Raw genomic sequence first — 21,294 nt, 5'->3', positions numbered from 1 at the left:
GGGAATATGTAGACGAGTAATTACTTTTGGTATGAAAACTGAAGGGAGAAATCACGGCTGCTGTGGAGGGCATCACTGAAGAGATACTGGAAGAATTAGTAAGTATTGGCAAATGGTGGTGCATGCACAGACACCGCATCTTGAGTATGTTCTAATTCAAGTAGGAAACTCCCATTTGTTAAATGTTTACGTCAGATTCATTAATGTCATTGCAGAATATGAAATGGGCATTTATAACCACTGCATAATTTTGAGATAACCCTTTACGTTTGTGACTGATGTAGAATCAACATGATATTATTTTTGTATAAAGTCCACTTAATTTTGCTTGGGGATTGCAGATTCAGTTGTTGGAAGCAAATGTGAATACTTTGCAGGTCTTGCGGGAAGTGACGTGGATTTAACAATGAACGGCCTTTCACCTAACCTGTCTTGTGCAGTGTGAATCCACACGAAGTTTAAATAATCGACATTCGTCATCGCGTAGTAAATTACATGGTGCTTAATTTGTGAACAGAGCACTTAATGAAAGTAGCATTTGTTTTCAGATAGAATCGGTAACTGAAAAAACAACTGAAGGCCAGGAATATCACTGGTACATTTTGGTGAATCAAGGTGAGAAGATGTAGCCATGGACCAAATAACATGAGAGGGAAGAACAGGTATTTTCTGCACACGATAAAATGTAGTTTACGATTATTATGCGTAATATAAGAGATGATATCCCCCATCAAGCGTCTTGGGTTTCACTGTGATCTGTGCTTTGTTATGTTTTCGTAATTTTATTCACGATGTAAAATTCTCGGTCGTCTATTCGAGACCCGTCGTCACTCGTGCAATTTGCATTGCGTTTGTTTGGTTTCTTGTGTGTGACAATTGAGCAGCACTGAGCACTGTGGTGCTTTGGCATTGAGTAACTGGGTTCGAATCCTGGAGTCCCCCAAAACACACTAAAACAGTAATTTAAAGCACTGCTGTGTTACCAAAATTGCTTTATTTCAACATATTGTGTTTAGGTTCTTGCTAACTGATACTTACTTAAAAATTAGAAGGAATTGATCATTTATTGATAGACCGTTAGAACTTTCTAATGCAGAAATGACGACATGAAGAATGTGCTGGAATGAATTTCACATAAATTGTATTTTATTATTTATATCCTTCAATTGAAGTAAATTGTATGTGAGATGACAATATTTCCTTATTAATTTTATGAATTTGAAGTTATTTATAATTAGTACACCAGCTCTCATAAATTCACAAATCAAACACAAGTCATATACATTTGTTAATACTTCAAAAATTTACCCTTTATTACTAAATAAATTGATTGACCATGTATATAGAGACGACTTATAAAAATGTTCTTAATTTTTTAGAAAATATAGCGTTATGCGTTTGTTATGGAAATATATGTGCGTGCTACATTTCCTGGGAAGCTGTGGAATGATTCCACGACAGCCGGAATTACTTTATCAGGACAAGACTTTGCCTTACGTGGAACTGAAATGCGGTTTGTGATTTTCAGATTTTATCTTGTAAAATTGGAAAGGATGTTTTATGCCGTGTGGTGTCTGGGGATGTACCAGAATTGCTTTCTCGCTACATTTTATTAATGAACAGCGTGCTCTTTGCCCCCCCCCCCCCCCCCCCCCGTAATAATATCGTATTTTCAAACTATTCTTCGGGATCTCGCAAAATTATCCGGTGCCAGGGTAAAGGAACGTAAGTCCTAGAATGTTCGATAAACAATTTTTTTTTCTAGCTGTCAGATGAAGTCTATTGTTTTTTAATGTGACTGTGCACTTTAGACGTGAACTTAAGTTTGCAAAATTGGAACGAACGATGGTTTCTGTAGCAGGATTTGTATATCCGCTGTAATTTTGTTGCTTATACATTCCTTGGATCTGCCTAAAAATGCTATCAAGTTTTGAAGTTCCTGGTAAAAAGCATTCTCAATAGAAGTAAGTCTGTTGGATACTTCGCGTGGTTTATTAAGTACTGGAGTTTTTAAGAAAATTAATTTTGGGATGAAACGTGGCCAAGAAGACGGCGTGTTCTAGACATAAGATGGCGACACTGTTTTATGTTTTTATTGTGGTGGTTGCCCTGGTAGAATGTTCGGAAGGTTTGCTCGTCGGATTCGCCTGTCTTGAGCAAGTAATGCAGACTGTCGAGGGTCGTAATGGCGGAGCGTCTCGTGGACTAGGCGTTGTAGAACAGTCGCATGCGACCGCTGGGCGGGGGGACCGTGTCTGGTTCGGCCGGGGGCTTCGTGTCGGGTTCTTCGGCCAAATCCCAGTCTCGGGCCGCTGGGTCGGGCACGACCCGCAGTTCGAGGCGCAGTCTCGGTCCGTCTCCCTCTTCCTCCGCTGCGGCGCCACCGCCGCTGCGCTTGCGCAGATAGTTGAAGCAGCACGTACGGAAGTTGCGCGTTCCACACGACGCCTGGCACTCCCGCCCGCAGGAGTCGCAGCTGAGAGCCACCGACCACGTGCACACGCACCACAGCATCATACCTGCGCGCGCGCACAACGCGAAGACAGATTGAAATGTTTGTGTGGCAATGAGACTGGGTATTCGCCCTAGATACAGGCAGAAACTCAGAAATTATTTGCTCTGCTATTAAATTTCACTAAATTATGTAAATTTTTGATGGTCTTTATCTTTTAATTTTACATATAAAGGATTAAGTCGTGATTAAGAAATACATTTCGACTCATTTCCCTCTCTTTCAACCTGAAACCGTCCCCGATGTTTAACTACGCGTTTATGTTTTGCTGGCTTCTTGACTGCGCCCAAAGGAACGCGTTGAAGTTAAGAATGTTGTTGGTGGACACAAAGGACGACTTTCGCGAGACTACAAACGCTGACTAACCTAACGTAACACTGTGACAGAACCCTGAGTTTCAGCACCAGGAGTACCATCCTGAGCCAGTTCTATCCACATCTAATCCTCAAAATGTCTCCCTATCCATCTTAATGTTATCTTACAATCTTCTTATCTCTCATGCGTTCTTTGTCACATAACCAGCCGGGCGTAATTTTATTTTCTTCGTCATGTTGTTGATTTAACTTAATACGTGTTACGTCCAAATATTTTGTTAAGCTCTTTCTTTTCAGACTTGTAATTTGTTTCCGCTGTTAGAGACTGCGTTCCGCACGCATGTAAAACGACTAAAAACTTTTGTTTTGTAGAATCTGTCATCGTTTTCAGCGTCTTGAAACTAAGACAGTGATGAACATTTGGAACTGAAAAGTAAAAGTGATTCTGATTATCTTGATTGATTTTATAATATTTTTTCGAGGTTCTAAAGTTTCCCCACTCCAGCTCCAGCTCCAGCTCGGAGGTTGCGTGCTTTCCTCGCTACTTTTCATGCCTCGTTGGAGTTGTCCTGATTGACTTCGAATGCAGATCCATAATTACTAAGCTAATCTGCTTAATGCTGCCCGAGGAACGCCCACTATACAGAACAAGATTTCACATGAGAATTATGAATATTGATTAGAGTCAGCAATTTGTGTGATGTGCTCTCTTTTACGACGAGTTGTCTTTCGGGAGCTTCAGTGTTACTCCGATCGATGCTAAGCAAAAGATTAATCACGAGCGTTTGATTTGGCGTAGGCCCCAGTAATAATAAATTTAATCGAAATGTGTTCATTACTTTCTTTGGCGGATTATGCGACGCTTTGCACTGCCTTACGAAACGTCGTGAGGTTCTCAGGCGTTATATTCCTGCAGAAATTTTGCTCGGGACGCCGACTTCAATTTTACCCAACTCATCTTCGGAAAATTAAAACAGCGACTTAACTTAAAAACTTCTTTGACGCCGCGTCAGATATCGGCGTCTCGTTTGATCTTTGAAGAAGTTTGATTGGAACTCGCGTGAGAGGCTGATCAATGTGGGTCATGCATTTCGGAGTGCAGATTACTTCGGACCGCAAAGAACGGCCTTGCCTCGGGGTATTGGATCTGTGTCAGATGGCGCGAGAAATTTGGTCCAGGAAGACAAATATTTGTTTGTTCACACACGCACACTGAGGGCATGAAGGAAGTTGTAAGATGTAATGCAGATTTTAACCTCTTAATAGGAAAAAAAAAATGGCTCTCCTCGCTCCTGCGTCACCCTTGAGGTTAATCAGTAAAGATGAAGTTAACAGCCGAATATCGTTTTATATTTTCTCGAATTCGACAAAAAATTCTTCGTGTTGCTGTTAGGACGAATTTCTGGTGTCTTGGAACGCAGTAAAATAACTGAGCGTCAGGAGAAGCCTGGGACTGTGTGGATTGCATGAAACCAGCTCAAGGCGGGCGTTTTCTAACATGAAGGCAAGAAATTATTTCGCGAGCAGAGCAACTACAAGCTTTTACGTTGCTTATCTTACTTACCAGTCATAAGCAGTGTGATTTGCGGGCTGCCTACCATTCTTGTGCTGCTGGTTTCTGCTCTGGAAATAAAGTGCATCGTCAGGTACTTGATTAAATTAGTACGCATTAGGGAGATGAGAAATATGTACGCAATTTTGGTTCGGAAATCCAGAAGGCAAAGACCTACGTGTAGATGGGAGGACAATATTAAAACGGATCTAGGGGGATAGCGATGGAGGGCGTGGATTTCATTCATCTGGGGTAGGCAACTTCTCCCACAGACGGAGATGTGCGTTGGCAGGATGTGAAGCCTAGTCTCGCGTAAATAATATTTAAGGACTCGGTCCGGACCGCAAAGAAATCACAGCTCTTCACCATTACAAAGATCAGCTGGTCAATGTTTGTTAAGGAAATAATCGATGTTTACGAAACTCACAAATAAGCCAAAAATTAAGATTTGTAGATTGTCGAAACAGGTGGTACATATAGTTACCATTGGACTTTGAAGGGTTTGTGCCCGGAGGGGCCGAGTAAAACCACGACAAGTGTCAGGATAGCCTAGAATTCTGCCTGTTTGTGTTTACTGAATCTAGAAAGGCTGAAGGAAGTAGGATCCGCGTGTTTTGTCAGTTCGGCTGACTTACTGTTATCAGTCTACACGCCGTATCGGTTTAAATTTATTAAGCCTTAATCTCACAGACGCTGGTAAGTGCTGCCATAACCGAATGTGTACAAATACTGAACTGTCACAAGTCCCATTTAATTAAAGCTATTTTTATGGCTGCGTTTGGAGTCGTAAAACAAACGTAACCCATCTTCCAGTTTCGTGCTGAATAAGCTGAGGGTACGTCATCTGTCAGTCCTGACTTCGACACCGGATTTTCCTTCTCTCTTCGCAAAACATTTCATTTGTCACGTTTAAATAAACTTCGTCTTTTCTCGTCGGAATGTTTCCGTGGGAAAACACAATTTCAGCTGTTGACACAAGACGGCAAACGTTTTATCCACCCACTAATCTTCTCAAACACCAAGTGCGTCCGGAACGAAAACGTCACGTGTTCCTGACCGACATATTTCGTGTGTAGCATGGAAAGTGTTGGCGTTGTCAGTCTCGGATATTTTTTTTTTTTTACAAAAGCAGCGCCATTATATATGCGTTCTACGCGCTACGTTCTGTCTTCATAGGCATTTTTGCTAGACAAAGCGTCACTGGGGAGGGAGAACTTTCCGTCTCGCCCTACAAGTCGTCACTCCTCTGCCCGTGAGACGTGCGAAAGGCCTGACCAGCCAGCAGGATAAAATAAACTTGTTACACGTTCCGTCCGTCGTGTTCTCCTGGGCACTAGGCAGCCCGCAAAACCCGAGGTCAGTGTTTGAACGCATTTTTGCAACAACGACCTTGAACACCATTTCCCTCGCGTGCCCTGATGATGTCACGACCCGTGATGTGGCGTACTCCAGAGAGTACATGTAAGTAGTCGTGACATCTATTTACGATTTTTCTGTGTCCTTCGGTCGGCCAAGGACGATAAATTGAACTTTGTCAAGGAATGGGGGTAGGAGATCGAGAGACGGGGATTGATAACATTAAGACGAATCTTAGGGAGATGGTTTGTGTGGTAAAATGGATCAACCTGTCACAATCAAGATACAGAGAAATGCGTGGTTGCATAACAAGCTAGGCGCCCGTCTTGTGCAGTTTCGTACTCTGCCGATACATTTCATGATCCTCGCCTCAACAGATTCTGTAATTGCCGACGACTGCATGAGCATTAAAACTGCGAATTAAATCTGACTGAGTGGGAGGTGTTAATTAGGCTGTGCGTTTGTCTGTCTTCGTCCCCCCCCCCGCCACATGGCTCCGAAGCTCGCGTAAATTATGATATTTAAGAATTGAGTCCGTACCGCGAAGAAAACACCGCGCTTCACCATTACAAGGATCAACTGGTTAACGCTGTTTAAGAATCTAATCGCTGTTTATTCTGAGAATCGTATGAAATCTATAAATAAAAGTGCGTAGTTACAGATTGTCAACGTATGTGGCACCCGAAGGGGCCTCTGGACTTCAAAAAGTCAAAAGACGCAACCCCCCCCCCTCCACCCAATAAATGTACCAGGCGCAGTTTCACCCGAAAGAACGGAAAATAAAAAAAAACTTTGTGTTTAATCGTTTTTAATTTTTATCACTAAAATAAATTTTGGTACCGGGAACGAAGTCTAAGAGATAATTTTTACGAACACAAGAGACATTTTGAGGTGCGAAAGCTTCGTCTGTACAAACACCGAACAAATTTGCAGCTCGTTTCAAATTATATGCACGCCTTTTTTTTTTTGAGTTTTCAGCGATACGAAAAACGCTCTTCGATTGTCTGAATGCGCTCACTCGTTTTCTTTTGTTCACTGATTTCCGTGTTTTGTTATTTTAACAGGCGATGTTGGCAATACTGACAAATTGCATTGACTTGCTTTTACACGTTTCATCAAAGTGTTTACAGTGGTCCGCCCTCATTGAAACCAAGATGACAACTGTAATTGCACTGGGACAATGAAGACCCGTCGCCTCGTTAGTCTCAAACAACCGGGAAGAAGCCTTTAGCTTCGTCACGTGTTCGTTTGTATCGCCCCGGCTACGCGATGCTTGGACGCCGCGGATAAAGAGTTAGCTCTTCGGGAATGCATCCAAGTGCTTGTGCACCAAGATGTTATCAGTTCAGAGGCTAATTAAGGCTTTGACCGCGATGTTCTTTTGTTAAATCTTATGTGGTACCGCCTGATTCGACTTCTAATGGTTAAGTGAAGTGTTTTCTTCGCGGTACGGTCTGGATTCGTAAATATTATGAAGACGAGCTTCGGCTTCAAAGGGTTAATATAGTATTTCGGTCGTCTTGTCAATCTTGCTGGACGCCTATTGAAGTACTTTCGTCCGTCTGTCTGTACGCATGCGCCAAGTCGAGAACGGCTGAACGGATTTTCATGAAATTTGATGTTTGGGAGTTATATTTGACGACATATTCTGCTTTGGATTGAAAAATTGCACGCATTTAAGTGGTCGTCTTTTGATTGGCGTTTTGTTCATGTAAACTGTAATCAGTTTTTTAATTAAAACGTGTTTCTTCTGTATGTTTAAGTAGTAATTTCGATTGTGTGATACAACATCTGTTTTAAGAAATTCAAATGATGTGATGTGAAAGGATGCATGAATAATTTTTAAAACACGCCTAAACCTTAATAATTTAGGCACGAAATATCGCACAGTTATTTCGAGATCAATAGTAAAATATCGAAATGCAAGCTAACATGAGGCTTACGCGTTAAATGACTCAACAGACCGATGATTTGTGTAGACTCGTCAGGTCAGAAATCGAAATAAGTACAAGACTGAAGGGATGAGAGACGTAGGCAAACAGCTCCGGACTCTACGTGGTATGTCTGGTGTCAGTAGCGAAATTTAGACCAGGTTCATTTCAGTCACTCTTTCTTTGAATGTAATGTCATTTACAGAGGTCATAGCGCCTCAGCCTAGTGGCACCCGAGATCGTGAGTCCCATTTCGAGACTAAAATTTGGAGCTCAGATATCAGCATCCCAAGACATGCCCCTGAATCTGTTATCCCGACTGAACTATCGTGGTTTTACTGGGGTAGTGCCTTAAATAAGCCAGGGCGAAATGCAGCTGCTCCGCGCTCTGCTCGCACTTACCTTGCGGTGGAGATGATCGCGTCGCGACGCCGTGCAGGTGTTTAGTTACCGGCGTCTCAGTACGCACTTATATCAGATCGCACGGCGACAAGGGGAGCGGCGGGGACTTACGAGCTGCTACCTGTCGTCTGTTGGACGGACGTGGGCTCAGTCCTCCGCCCGTCCTCTCATTCGTTCGTCCATGCGCCCATATCTAGGCTTTCGCAACATCGTTCTAATTCATTATTCATTATGACCGTCTTGTCTGATTCGACATTAACGCAAAGAGCGACAAAGGGTTGTTCCTTAAAGCTTGAAATACTCCGCCGTTCCTCTCATCTGTAACTCCACTCACTCGCCCTCCCACTCGCCCAGAATGCGACCATATTATCTGCAGTCAGTCGACTGACCAACAAGAAATTTGCCATAAGATGACGCCTTGAGTCGGTGGGCGTCCTGTGGCGGCCAGAGTTTCGCTACTCCATCGTCGAAATAATTTCGTTTTCAGCTTAGGCTCGGGCTGTGACTTTTTATTTATCAGTGCGCGGTAAAACATCGCGATTGGCTGAATAGTGTAGGTGGCGATCTGTTTCCCAGAACGGGGCCTAGGCTCATTTTTTAATACATAGAATCGAATTGAATTTGACGTGAAAAGAGCGAAGACAGGTGGAGTCAGGAACTCCAGAGACTGGTTTTATTATGATACCCTAATCTGCAGTTAGAAGTGCAGGGCTGTGTTCCTCTAAGAGGGTAAGGCGAGCACAATTGGCTGGTTATGTGCAAAAACGGAGTAAGTGTAGAAACAAAAGAGAGAAGTGATTATTCAGCTATTGATGAGAGAATGGCGTCTTTGAGAAGCAGTGATCTGCGTGGCGCTTATTAAGAATAACTAACCAACTAGATGGCTTACGGAACCCGTAGGTTCATCACCGAACCAACCAAAGCCCTCCACCGGACCCTGTCCTGGGCCAACGAAATCCAGTCTCCTTCAACTCCTATCTCCCATAGATCCCGCCTGAGATTATCCTCCCATCTACGTCTAGGTCTCCCCAGCGGTCTCTTTCCCTCAGGCTTCCCAAATAGTGGACCCAACCAACCAGATGGCTTACGGAACCCAAAGGTTCATCACCGAACTAACCAAAGCCCTCCACCGGACTCTGTCCTGGGCCAGCAAAATCCAGTCTCCTTCAACTCCTATCTCCCATAGATCCCGCCTGAGATTATCCTCCCATCTACGTCTAGGTCTCCCCAGCGGTCTCTTCCCTTCAGGTTTCCCAACCAATACCCGGTGCACACCTCTTGTCCCATCCATGCGCGCTACATGCCCAGCCCATCTCATTCTTCTCGACTTAATCACCCTCACAATACTGGGGGAGGAGTACAGATTTTTAAGCTCGTCATTGTGCAGTTTTCTCCAGACCCCATCGTCTTATTAAGAATGCGATCAAATATTCCTTTCTCAGAAGACGAGGGGGTCAGTTTCGGTTCAAAAATAGTGCAATCACAGTCAATCTGGATACTCGTGTACACCAATTTAACATGACTTATCAAATTTTTATGTGTTTAGAAAACCTTCATGAAAACGGAGATTCGTCCTTTTTGCACCAAACTCTTTTGCACAATTTTTGAGATGTGAATCAGTGCTGACAACTGTGCCAGAGTAGAAATCGGTGTTTGAAATATAAATGAAATTAGTAGGATTTGAGGTTTTGACGGCGGTGAGTCTGAATTCGGCTGTCTTCTGGGTTTTAGCGCCGTGTAGCCTGGTTTAAGTTTTCCGACGTTTCAGAGGTCCTTGCTGTCTCCATCAAAATCGCCATAATTTTCTTTTGCTAAGATTTGATTTGAAGTGGTTTTTTTGGCAAATTTCCATTAAAATTGCCCCGAGAGCTGGCAAGAACGTAGTAATAACGAGGAGGAGGACAATTCTCTGTCTGGAATCGAAGCCCGGTCGTCCAGTTCATAGACCGTTCACTACACTGACAGATATCCTGTCATGGGCTACGTGAATCCAATCCACATCTCCGAATTCTGTTTCCGAAATAACCTTTTTAATATTATCCTCGCATCGAAACTCAGGTTCAAATAAGGATGTTCGTTGATGTTTACTAAGTGTACTTTATTTCAACCAGTTTACATATCACCGATGTGCGCCTTTGTTACATAAACATTACAATAAAACTTTAATTAACGTGAAATGATTTAATTGGTGTAGCCGGTGGGACACGCCCCCTCTTTCAGATGCATGGCTTCCAGTGTTTAACGACGATACTGTTTATTGGGAGGTTGATTAATCTTGGAGTTTTAAGTTGCAAACAGCCGTTTCAGACGTCGGAAGAAAGAGTTCTTAACATCGGGATTCAACCATTTGTACAGTCATCAATATTAATTGCTAATGACAACGTCATGAAATGTTTTGATTTTTCTGCGACGGGACACAAGTCGAAGTGTCGGTTCTGTTTATAATTTTCCAGTGCACGTGTACGCGCGTATGAATATTATTTTAAACAGGCGCGATCTCGCAGCCAATCAGATCGATTGGTTGCGTCGCGGCGACAGGCGAACAGACCCCCTGTCCATCAGAAGGCGTCTACTTGCCTCTGTCGAGATATTTCGTACTTTTCGCTGATGCCACCCGTTCGAACCTCGTCTCGATCTGTGTGTATACCGTTGATATTTTGCGCTCCACAGTTTGAGTAACATTTCATGACGACTGTGACGTTATTTTCATGGAGACGTCTCAGCAACACACCAAGAATAGCGGTGTTAAGATTTTGTAGAAACTTCCTTCCGGGAGAATTTGATGGCTTTTAAATTTATGGGCGAGGTGTAAAGTGAAACAACTGAAAATCGATGCTGAACATTAGTTCTTATATCCAAAAATGTGAGCAGAGCTTAGTGGAATGTTACGAGCATCCAAATACGGAGGAGCGTTGTCAGTTGAGCAGATACATCCAAGAATGAAAACAAAAATCAAAACAAAACAAACAATAACACGAAACCGAATAAGAAGGTAAGAAATCTTTGTTTGTCGTAGCTCAGTTGGGTGAAAGCAATACGATTAATTTATTTGGTTAGTGAACCAAGAACAAATAGGTTTTTTTTAACGTTGCACTGGATATGAATTGCATCCAAGCTCATTACAGTAACAATTCTGTGTGTTATTGCAAAAAGTATACATCCGTGTTACTCGATACTTAAGGTTAAATTTGTTTCTCCGTGGTTCTTTCATCGCTAAGCGCATGAAAAAGACTTAGATACGTCATGAAGTTTCAGAACAGAACCGCTTACGTTCAGTCAGATATTTAAGTGGTCGTAGTTGGCCCTTTGGAGCGGGTTTCAATCTCAAAAATTGCTTGAATCAGAATTTCAGCAGTGACTCCAGAAGTGTCGTACTTTCCAGAGCTGTCAATTTTCAGGTCCAGTTCAGTAATTATACACTTAATAGTTATCCGGGTCCCGTTCACTACAAGAACAGAACTGTCAATAACTTCAGTATCTGATGTAACGTTGAGGAAGAAGGACAGTATCTTTTGGTCGAGCGTCTCGGAGCAGTTGCTTTGATTTTGGAACTCAATGGCTAGCTGTATTATTACCCATAATTCCTCAGTAGTGACGCTGTTGACGGACGTGTTTCGTATGTGTAGAACGCTCACGATGTACTCGAATAATATAAGATGATCTTCAATTACGATGGCCCCACTGGCATTGCAGCCTTGCACCTTCAGTTCCTCCCGTACAATTTTCAAGCTTTCGATTTCGACCTCACAGGGCCGTGGTTCATTACCGCTGGTGTCAATTTCATGTCCTATGTAGACCACCAATATGTAGTACAGCTCGGATATCGTCAATGCCTCGACGCTCGAATTTTGTATCTTGACAATTTCTATGATGAACTGTGTCTGAATTAGATAACCGTAGAAGTAGAAATTCCCGTTTCGATTAGCTTCTTGAACCTCCAAGAATTGCAAAATAAACTGCACTGTTATGACGTCGCATTCAGGAACATCTCCGTTGCCACGATCTACTGTGACATACAGACGAATGTATATCAAAATGGCGTCGTAGATGTCTTGGACCGTGGCGTGTCGGATGTCGATGCTTTTGATGCTTAGGAAGGTTATTACGAACTGCACCTGAATGTCGTAGTTGAGGAAATGGAAGCTGCCGGTGGCATTTACCCCTCCAGCCTGGATTATTTGCAGTATCTTGTCGAGCTGACCGATATCGCCTAATGGCGTCGCCTCCGCGTCGGGTTGGACGGCGAACGCTGCGAAGACAAGCAAGACAGCTGCCACCTGCGGACACAAGGAGAGGACACAGGGCTTGTGTGCTGCTTCAGAAAGAAGTTTCTCGCATTCCCCCCGCTGAAACTACTTAAGGCTTTGACCGGGATGTTCTTTGTTAAATCTTATGTGGTACCGCCTGATTCGACTTCTAATGGTTAAGTGAAGTGTTTTCTTCGCGGTACGATCTGGATTCGTAAATATTATGAAGACGAGCTTCGGCTTCAAAGGGTTAACCAGCTGATTTTCGTAATGGTGAGGTGAAGTGTTTTCTTCGCGGTACGGACTGAATTCATAAATAATATTCAGACGATCTTCGGCTTCAAAGGGTTAATGGTTCTCGTCTGAGCGTCCATTAATTTTAATTTTTACGTTAATTTTTTTTAAAAACAATTTTAAAGTAAATACACAGAACGTCGCTGCTTCGTATTAAGAAGGCCCTGGGTTCAAATTCTGGCCCACAGACCGGCTGTCTTGACTGAAATGTTTCGTGGTTTAGTACATTAAAATAGGCCACGGCTGCTGTCTGGCACGTTCTTTACAATTCATAATTGGCTAATCAGAATTAATGCCAGAATAATAAAATAAAAAGTGCATGACTGTATGTCATCATCATCATCATCAACTAGGCTTCTTGCTGACGCACTCCTGCCTGAATCGTACAAAAATATCAGCGGTCCCCCCTTTGAAACGTGAAGCTGGTCTGAGTAACATTTAAGAACTCTGGCCCGAACCGCAAAGAAAACACAACTTTCATCAGTGACTATTTCCTTAAACAACGCTAACCATTTGATCTTTGTAATGGTGAAAATGTTGTGTTTTCTTTGCGGTTCGGGCTGAACTATTAAACGTTTCTCTCTTACGGCAAATCTGCAAGGAGACATTCTACGTCTAATTGCAGTCTCGCTAAATGGCAAGGAACACGAGCTGTTTGGAAATGTCATGTACTCCATGTTGGAGGACACGTTTCCAGACTCGAATACGACTACTTACTGTCCATCTGAGGGTCGTCATGTTGCTGATGCCTTCTTGCGCTGCAGAGCTGAGGAACGAATGCCGAACTGTGAGCGTATTGGCTAAGACCGCTTTATATGCAAGGCGTTTTTGTCACTATCGTCATATGATTGTAACCCACACACACAAAAGAAATTTTCTGATCTGTAAAAAAAAAAATTTTTGTCGTTGTAATCTTAAGTGTGTGGCCTCAGACTTACGTAAACACGTGAGGGTGTACGGAAATACTGAAGACAAAGGGACTTTTATGTCGAGTTCTTAATCGAAACAAGGGCCTATCTACTCACACTCTAAACAATAAATAATGTTTATTATAGTTCCTGGATAATGGACAGGGGAATTCCCTTCGATAGTGGCTCTAGGCATGTGAACGGAGCAAATCGCATGACCTCGACTTTAATCGGAGTCCTTCAATATTGCTGAACAGGAAACTGTCTTAACTTGACGTTTCGTTGTATGTATTTTGGTTACGAAACGAAAAAGTTGGTTCGTTGCTAATCCAGTTACAAAAATTATGGCCACAAATATATTCAATTCGTCACTGAAGCCTCAGTTTCACGGTCGGTCCAGAGTAGGGGGAACTGCGAGGCTCGTCTAAATAATAATATTTAAGAATTCAGTCCCGTACCGCAAAGAAAACACTACACTTCACCGTTACAGAGATCGACTGAAACTGAGCTCTGAATGGGTTGACAAATGAAAGGATTTTTACTGGTTTTGTGGTGCAAAAGTCCGCCCGTTTGTCCGAATGTCAATAACTTAAGAATTGCTGAATGGATTTTGAAAGAGAGATTCAATAAAATTTGTCGACATATTTTAATGTTTGTTAGTATCTCACGAGAATAACGGATGATTTATGTGAAGGTTGATTCGTCTCTGCTCTCAGACGGAGAGTGAGATATTTATTACAACGTAACATGTTTTGAGCGAAATTTTTAAAGAAAAATGAAACACTTATTTTATATAAAATAAACTCTTCCCGAAAGTGTTGTGGTTTTTTGAGATAAACAAAAAAAAAGGACATTTATGCTGTGTCATCTCGTAACCCGAGAACGGTTGGCCTGTACTTTGTCAAATTTTATTTTCAAGATCCTTGGTCTTTCGTTCCGCCTGATTTAACTAACAAACTAATATACCCCATCGAACAGAGACCTTCTTGAGAATCTGACAGTGCGATTAGCTAGTGAGGACATTTTTCGACTTTTCTGGATTCTGGAGATTTAATACCGTGTTCGCAGTCAATATCCTGAGCCAGAGGATAAGAATGGGTAGGAGCTATACCACCTCTCCCCCAAAGCGCCTACATGGCGTATAGTGGGAAGGCTTAATTTTTATAAAATTCGCTCACTAAGCTTAAATGTACGAATTGCATTTGGAATTTCTTGGGGAGTATTCGGGTTGAAATATGAAGACACGCGGACAATTGAAACTTGTCTTTCACGACTTTAAATGTACTTTGCATATCGCGTGTTATGTAAAAGACACACATGCCATATTGTCTTTACTTGTGTTATCTAATACTGCATGACAGGCCCGACAAATGGCTGGCCCTCCGAGTTACGAGCTTCTGCATTAACTCTGTGAAATACGAGAGGCGAGGCCTCGTCTGTTCGCCATCTGCATGTTTCGTCTATAAATCTAATCATCTCATTTCAATGAAAATTGGCACTGGAAGTTTGCAAAGAAAAAAGTTATCTGGCGATTTACATTTTAATTAATTTCACACCTATATTAACCCTTTAAAACCCAGTGGTAACTATATGTACCAGGTACTTTCATATTCACTGGATCTTCATTTTGTATTTGTGTGTTTCGTATGTTTCTCAGAATAAACAGCGATTAGATTCTTAAACAGCGTTAACCAGTTGATCGATGTAATGGTGAAGTGTTGTGTTTTCTTTGCGGTACGGACTGAATTCTTAAATGTTATTTCGGCGAGATTAAGCTTCAAATAGTTGATCTTACGTTACATACAAGTCAGGTCAAAGTTTATATCTAGAAATCATCACCTTAGAACTTACGTTGCATTAGAAATTATTACTATATATGTCTATAAATTTATTTTAAATATTATTTGGGACGTCATAGTTTAACGGGAAAGTAAGCCTGCCATGGTGGTGGGAGATATTTGTGTAGTGTGACATATGCAACGTTTTGTCAAGGCTGAAGGCACTGGACACTAGAGTCGCTGTGGTCGTGTGACGCCACTTTGGCCAAGGAGGACGAAAACGATTCACATTTCAGAATGACTCCCCTGGACTCCTGACGCAGCTGACAGAACGCACTGAGCATTGCATTTGCCCTGTAAATTGTCGATGTTGGTCTTCTCCCAGTGACGTCGTGTGGACATGTACGTAGATTTCAAGACTGAAAATGGAAGCAGTATGTTCCCCTTAAGCACTGGTTTTGCCAACTACTCCACGCTGCGTTACAAACCAGAAGACAGCGGCCACCGCCGTGAGAGATAACCTAAACGCTTTTATTTGATGTATTTATGTGGATACTCTTGCACGCCTATATGAGCATGATTAAACACCAAGTTTTGTCTAAAATGCTTGAGGGTATTGCGTTCTGTTGTATCATCCGCTCTTGACCCAAAACAGCACGATTTCTCTCTCGCCTGCATTAGCACCCGCGTCGGTTATCAGAAACCCGAAATGTTGATAAAGCACACATAAAATCGAGCTACATACGCCGAATGCATCTGTGAACGTCAAATGTGTTGAGCCTTAAACTTATGCTTCACGTGTTCCAAGCAAACTGCGATGTGCTATTCATCTCTTAACCCGATTTTCAAAATCTGCAGGATTCAAATGTCTTTATAGTAGCGGTAACAACCAGCAGCAGTTGGCGTATTTAATAAAAAAAAAGTCTTTAAAATAATTATGGGATTTTAAAATAATTTTGAGAATAGTTAATATTCGCTTAGCAACTTCGATATTTATTGCAACACCGATTTTGACAAAATCATCGTTAAAGCATTTTAATAAGCTCAATAGTAAATAACAAAAATAAATGTAAGATAATGCGTAACGTGCAAGACCATGTTCAATAAGATACACATAACGGCTATTAATTAATTTATTACAATATTACAAATTTATATCCATATTTTAAAAAGCACTCCGATTCAACGCTCCGTTTGTCCTGCGTAACTTTAAATTGCCCCGTGTTCTTCACAGCATTTTATTTGCCACGATATATCATTCATAAGACTGTACTTGAGCGATTACTATGAGTCGTACATAATATATAACAACGCGATGTTACGTAAGTTGTCGATGGTGACGTCTTGCGAGTCAGTACCTTGCAACTCCAAGACGCTTACAATGAACTGCAGTGGAACTTGGTGTGCGTTGTACAGAACGTCTCCTTCGGAACTTTCTCCACGAGCTCTCAGTACATATTGCGCATATAACAGTGCTATATCTTTGACGTCACATGATTGTGCCTGCGTAACTTCAGTTCCACTGGCCACAGTAACCGCAGATGTTGAAGTAACTGCCACCGCAGTAACTTCTGTTGTCGTCTGATCCTGTCCCGTTCTGTCAGATATTCCAGCTGACGAAGTCTCTGTGTTCTCCGTAGGAGTTGAGCCTCGTTCAGTTGTCCACAACGGTGACGAACTTCCTGTATTTCCCGTAAGAGTTGAGCCTCGTTCAGTTGTCGACAGAGGTGACGAACTTCCTGTATTTCCCGTAAGAGTTGAGCCTCGTTCAGTTGTCGACAGAGGTGACGAACTTCCTGTATTTCCCGTAAGAGTTGAGCCTCGTTCAGTTGTCGACAGAGGTGACGAACTTCCTGTATTTCCCGTAGGAGTTAAGCCTCGTTCAGTTGTCCACAACGGTGACGAACTTTCTGTATTTCCCGTAAGAGTTGAGCCTCGTTCAGTTGTCGACAACGGTGACGAACTTCCTGTATTTCCCGTAAGAGTTGAGCCTCGTTCAGTTGTCGACAGAGGTGACGAACTTTCTGTATTTCCCGTAGGAGTTAAGCCTCGTTCAGTTGTCCACAACGGTGACGAACTTCCTGTATTTCCCGTAAGAGTTGAGCCTCGTTCAGTTGTCGACAACGGTGACGAACTTCCTGTATTTCCCGTAAGAGTTGAGCCTCGTTCAGTTGTCGACAGAGGTGACGAACTTTCTGTATTTCCCGTAAGAGTTGGGCCTTGTTCAGTTGTCGACAGAGGTGACGAACTTTCTGTATTTCCCGTAAGAGTTGAGCCTCGTTCAGTTGTCGACAACGGTGACGAACTTCCTGTATTTCCCGTAAGAGTTGAGCCTCGTTCAGTTGTCGACATAGGTGACGAACTTTCTGTATTTCCCGTAGGAGTTAAGCCTCGTTCAGTTGTCCACAACGGTGACGAACTTCCTGTATTTCCCGTAAGAGTTGAGCCTCGTTCAGTTGTCCACAACGGTGACGAACTTTCTGTATTTCCCGTAAGAGTTGAGCCTCGTTCAGTTGTCGACAACGGTGACGAACTTCCTGTATTTCCCGTAAGAGTTGAGCCTCGTTCAGTTGTCGACAGAGGTGACGAACTTTCTGTATTTCCCGTAGGAGTTAAGCCTCGTTCAGTTGTCCACAACGGTGACGAACTTCCTGTATTTCCCGTAAGAGTTGAGCCTCGTTCAGTTGTCGACAACGGTGACGAACTTCCTGTATTTCCCGTAAGAGTTGAGCCTCGTTCAGTTGTCGACAGAGGTGACGAACTTCCTGTATTTCCCGTAAGAGTTGAGCCTCGTTCAGTTGTCGATATTTCCTGTCTCGTTGTTCCGTGTTTTTTATCTTTCTTTTCATCATCATCGTCGTCGTCGTCGTCGTCGTCGTCGTCGTCCTCCTTCTGCTTCTTCGCTTTCTTGCCTTCGCCGTTCTCCCCCTGATCCGCGGTTGACTTTTCTTTGCCCCCTTCCGGTGCTGGCGCCGCCCCCACTTGCTGATGCACGGTGAATATTGCGAAGGCGAGTAGCAGCCCCACCTGGAAGCAGAGACGTCATCCTATTATTACCGATAAGTAGCGTTGGGATCCTCCACGAGAAGCTGCCCTTCGCTCAGCTGACCAAATATTTCTTCGCTAGTTTGGAACCAAAATTTCCTTTATTGTTCCACTGTGCTCAGTGCAGTTTGTGGAAGTCATCAGTCGTGGCCTACTCTAAGGTAATATTCATGCATTTTCCTGGAAGGACTAAGTAAGATCACGAAACCCTGCCTGAACCGGAGACCTCCCTAATGCCGCGTTGTGTGAGATTTGATTGTCTCATGGCGAAGACGTTGGTGTCCTTTTCTGTGCTGATACCGACGTTTCGGAGAAATAAACCCTGAACATAGGCGCAGTAAGGCTACAAGGCTTCGCGGACGTATACGGGCATACGATTCAAATTCATGAAAATCTTAAAAGCAGAATATCAGCTCCCTAAAGATAAAGACTGGCACTGAACATTTTAATTAAACAGTTATTAAGACGTACTATATCATTACTGATTTATTATTACCCTTCATAAAAGGCAGGCAATTTCTTGACTGGATGAGCGAACATCAGCTTCTCTGCTCGTGAAGTGCGATGCTCACCTGTGGTTTTGTCCTTGTGAATGAAACGCTTTGTGTCGGCGATGATATTTGTGTTGATAATAAAATGAATTCAGTTCACAGGCTGACGCGAAGAGCTGGCCTGTGTTTGACACAACACAATATTTGTGTTTTGCGGTGTAGCGTAGCTCAGGCGCCGTGATGTTCACAAATGTTTTGTTACAGATTTAACCACACCTGATATTTGCAGGTGAAATTATTACTTTCCATTGTGTTTCGTTCAGTGATCACACACGCCTCAATATTGGATTCGAGTAAAGTAAAATTTATAACCCAATCGACACACACAAACGTTGAGTTAATTCGAGAATTCAATGGGAAATTTAATAGAAATCCGTCGAGCAGTTTCGGATATGAAATTATTTATTTATTTAGTGTTCTGTCTGACGACAGGTCCATATGAACAGGATCCTTCCATCCTTTTCTCTTCTCGGACTGGGACCTGTTCATATACGTTCTTGGCAGATGATCCAGAAGTGGTTTGCCATTGCCTTCTTCTGTGTGTGAATGGAGTAATTGTTGGGATGCCACGGAGGAAAACTCCGTGTTGCCTAGACCACGGCCTTGCCCAACACAAGTTATAAATTCGGGCACCGCCGGGAATCGAACCCGAGACCCCAGGATTACAAGGCCAGCGTTCTAACCGCTAGACCACCGTGGCATCCATTTTAAGAACTCTGAATACAATGCGCAATGCGCCATATTCTACTTACTGTCCACGTCAGGGTTCCCATTTTGTCAGGATCCTCGCTCTCGCGCCGATGAAGTTCTGTCGCCCCGGCGTGGGCGACCGAAGCCCTTAAGTAGCAGCGCATTCCTGCTGGCATCATGTACGGGTGGAGAAGGGACTTCACAAATGGTTCGCACCATCGCAGGATATTATTAATGAGAGGCGCTGTAAAGCTGTCAGTTGGAAATCGAAGGGCGACGACTGAGCGGTGCTGGCAGGAGACCAGCTGAAGCCCCATTTTTTCTGTCTTGAGTTGAGCGGACAGTGACACAAATCTGCGAACGCACATAGACCACTCTGTCATTAAGAGTGCGTGGTTGCCTAGCAACTAAATTAAGACAGATTTATAATGAATCGGAGATCAGAGGACGTTTCAGACGAGTGAATTGAAGCGTCCGTCGGCGTTGGACGTCCTTTCATCCATGTTCTTCGAATTGGACGCACAGAAACGTCGGGGACGTGGAGGCAAATATCCACAGATTCCGAAAGTTCACTGCGTGTGAGAGTTAATAATCAGTTTGACCACTTACTGGAGAAACGGCTGTGAATTTGGGCCTGGGTGAGGCCACACACAGAAAGAAAGAAAGAAAGAAAAAAAGAAAGAAAGAGGAAGAAATATGTTTTTAAGACGTGGGTTAATTTTACGGAGGATGATATTGGCAGCGTATGCAGCACGCACGGAATGGATGAGAAATGTATACGAAGTTTTGCTGGAAAAACCTGAAAGAAGACCACTTCTTAGACCTAGACATAGAAGGTAGGATGACATAAAAATTTATTGTTAGAGGACAGGATACATTATTATGATCTGACTTTATCTTATTCAGGATAAGTTTAAATGCCGAGCTGTTGTGAACACGGTAATGAACTCTCTGTTTTCATAAATGATGTTAAATTTTATGAGCAGCTGAGCAACTTTTTTAGTGTTCTGTCCGAGGACAGGTCCATATGAACAGGATCCTTCCATCCGTTTCTCGGACTGGGACCTGTTCATATACGTTCTTGGCAGATGATCCAGAAGTGGTTTGCCATTGCCTTCTTCTGTGTGTGAATGCCACGGAGGAAAACTCCGTGTTGCCTAGACCACGGCCTTGCCCAACACAAGTTATAAATTCGGGCACCGCCGGGAATCGAACCCGAGACCCCAGGATTACAAGGCCAGCGTTCTAACCGCTAGATCACCTCATCTTATTATTATTTAGTGTTCTGTCTGACGACAGGTCCATATGAACAGGATCCTTTTCTCGGACTGGGACCTGTTCATATACGTTCTTGGCAGATGATCCAGAAGTGGTTTGCCATTGCCTTCTTCTGTGTGTGAATGGAGTAATTGTTGGGATGCCACGGAGAAATCGGGGAAGCCCCCGGAGGAAAACTCCGTGTTGCCTAGACCACGGCCTTGCCCAACACAAGTTATAAATTCGGGCACCGCCGGGAATCGAACCCGAGAGCCCAGGATTACAAGGCCAGCGTTCTAACCGCTAGAGGACTTTGCAACGTGGAATTGTAAAAATTGATTTGTCGGCCTGCGAATTAATTATGGAGATATAATTGACCGTCGTAGTTTCATGTACTCTAGTTTGGGGAACATTTCCAGCGTTGTTTATAGAACACCATGGAACTGGACAGTAGGCC

The 21,294-nt window shown here is 43.1% G+C and overlaps 3 protein-coding genes across 3 annotated transcripts; all 3 read right to left on the bottom strand.

The window, feature by feature from the left end:
- Positions 1-1,653: 1,653 nt before the first annotated feature.
- On the bottom strand, positions 1,654-8,132 carry Trissin (trissin). Its single transcript, XM_087350958.1, has 3 exons — positions 8,068-8,132; positions 4,391-4,449; positions 1,654-2,519 (listed from the first exon to the last, which is right to left on the bottom strand). The coding sequence occupies exons 2-3, from the start codon at positions 4,425-4,427 to the stop codon at positions 2,206-2,208; spliced, it is 351 nt and encodes a 116-aa protein (XP_087207084.1). The 5' UTR covers positions 4,428-4,449; positions 8,068-8,132; the 3' UTR covers positions 1,654-2,205.
- A 2,012-nt stretch (positions 8,133-10,144) lies between these two features.
- On the bottom strand, positions 10,145-13,478 carry LOC110834614 (uncharacterized). The gene is made up of 2 exons (XM_022073989.2): positions 13,326-13,478; positions 10,145-12,344 (listed from the first exon to the last, which is right to left on the bottom strand). The coding sequence occupies exons 1-2, from the start codon at positions 13,344-13,346 to the stop codon at positions 11,352-11,354; spliced, it is 1,014 nt and encodes a 337-aa protein (XP_021929681.1). The 5' UTR covers positions 13,347-13,478; the 3' UTR covers positions 10,145-11,351.
- Positions 13,479-16,266: 2,788 nt separating this feature from the next.
- Positions 16,267-19,769, bottom strand: LOC110834613 (uncharacterized). The gene is made up of 2 exons (XM_022073988.2): positions 19,643-19,769; positions 16,267-18,321 (listed from the first exon to the last, which is right to left on the bottom strand). Exons 1-2 carry the CDS (start codon positions 19,757-19,759, stop codon positions 16,579-16,581), a joined length of 1,860 nt encoding a protein of 619 aa, XP_021929680.2. The 5' UTR covers positions 19,760-19,769; the 3' UTR covers positions 16,267-16,578.
- Positions 19,770-21,294: the final 1,525 nt, after the last annotated feature.

The sequence above is a fragment of the Zootermopsis nevadensis genome, unplaced genomic scaffold, assembly GCF_977971745.1.
Source record: "Zootermopsis nevadensis isolate Lab colony 2312 unplaced genomic scaffold, Znev_1.0 Znev_ptg000017l, whole genome shotgun sequence".
NCBI lineage: Eukaryota > Metazoa > Arthropoda > Insecta > Blattodea > Termopsidae > Zootermopsis > Zootermopsis nevadensis.
Note: the sequence above shows the minus strand (reverse complement) of the source record. Positions and strands in the feature narration are given on the sequence as shown.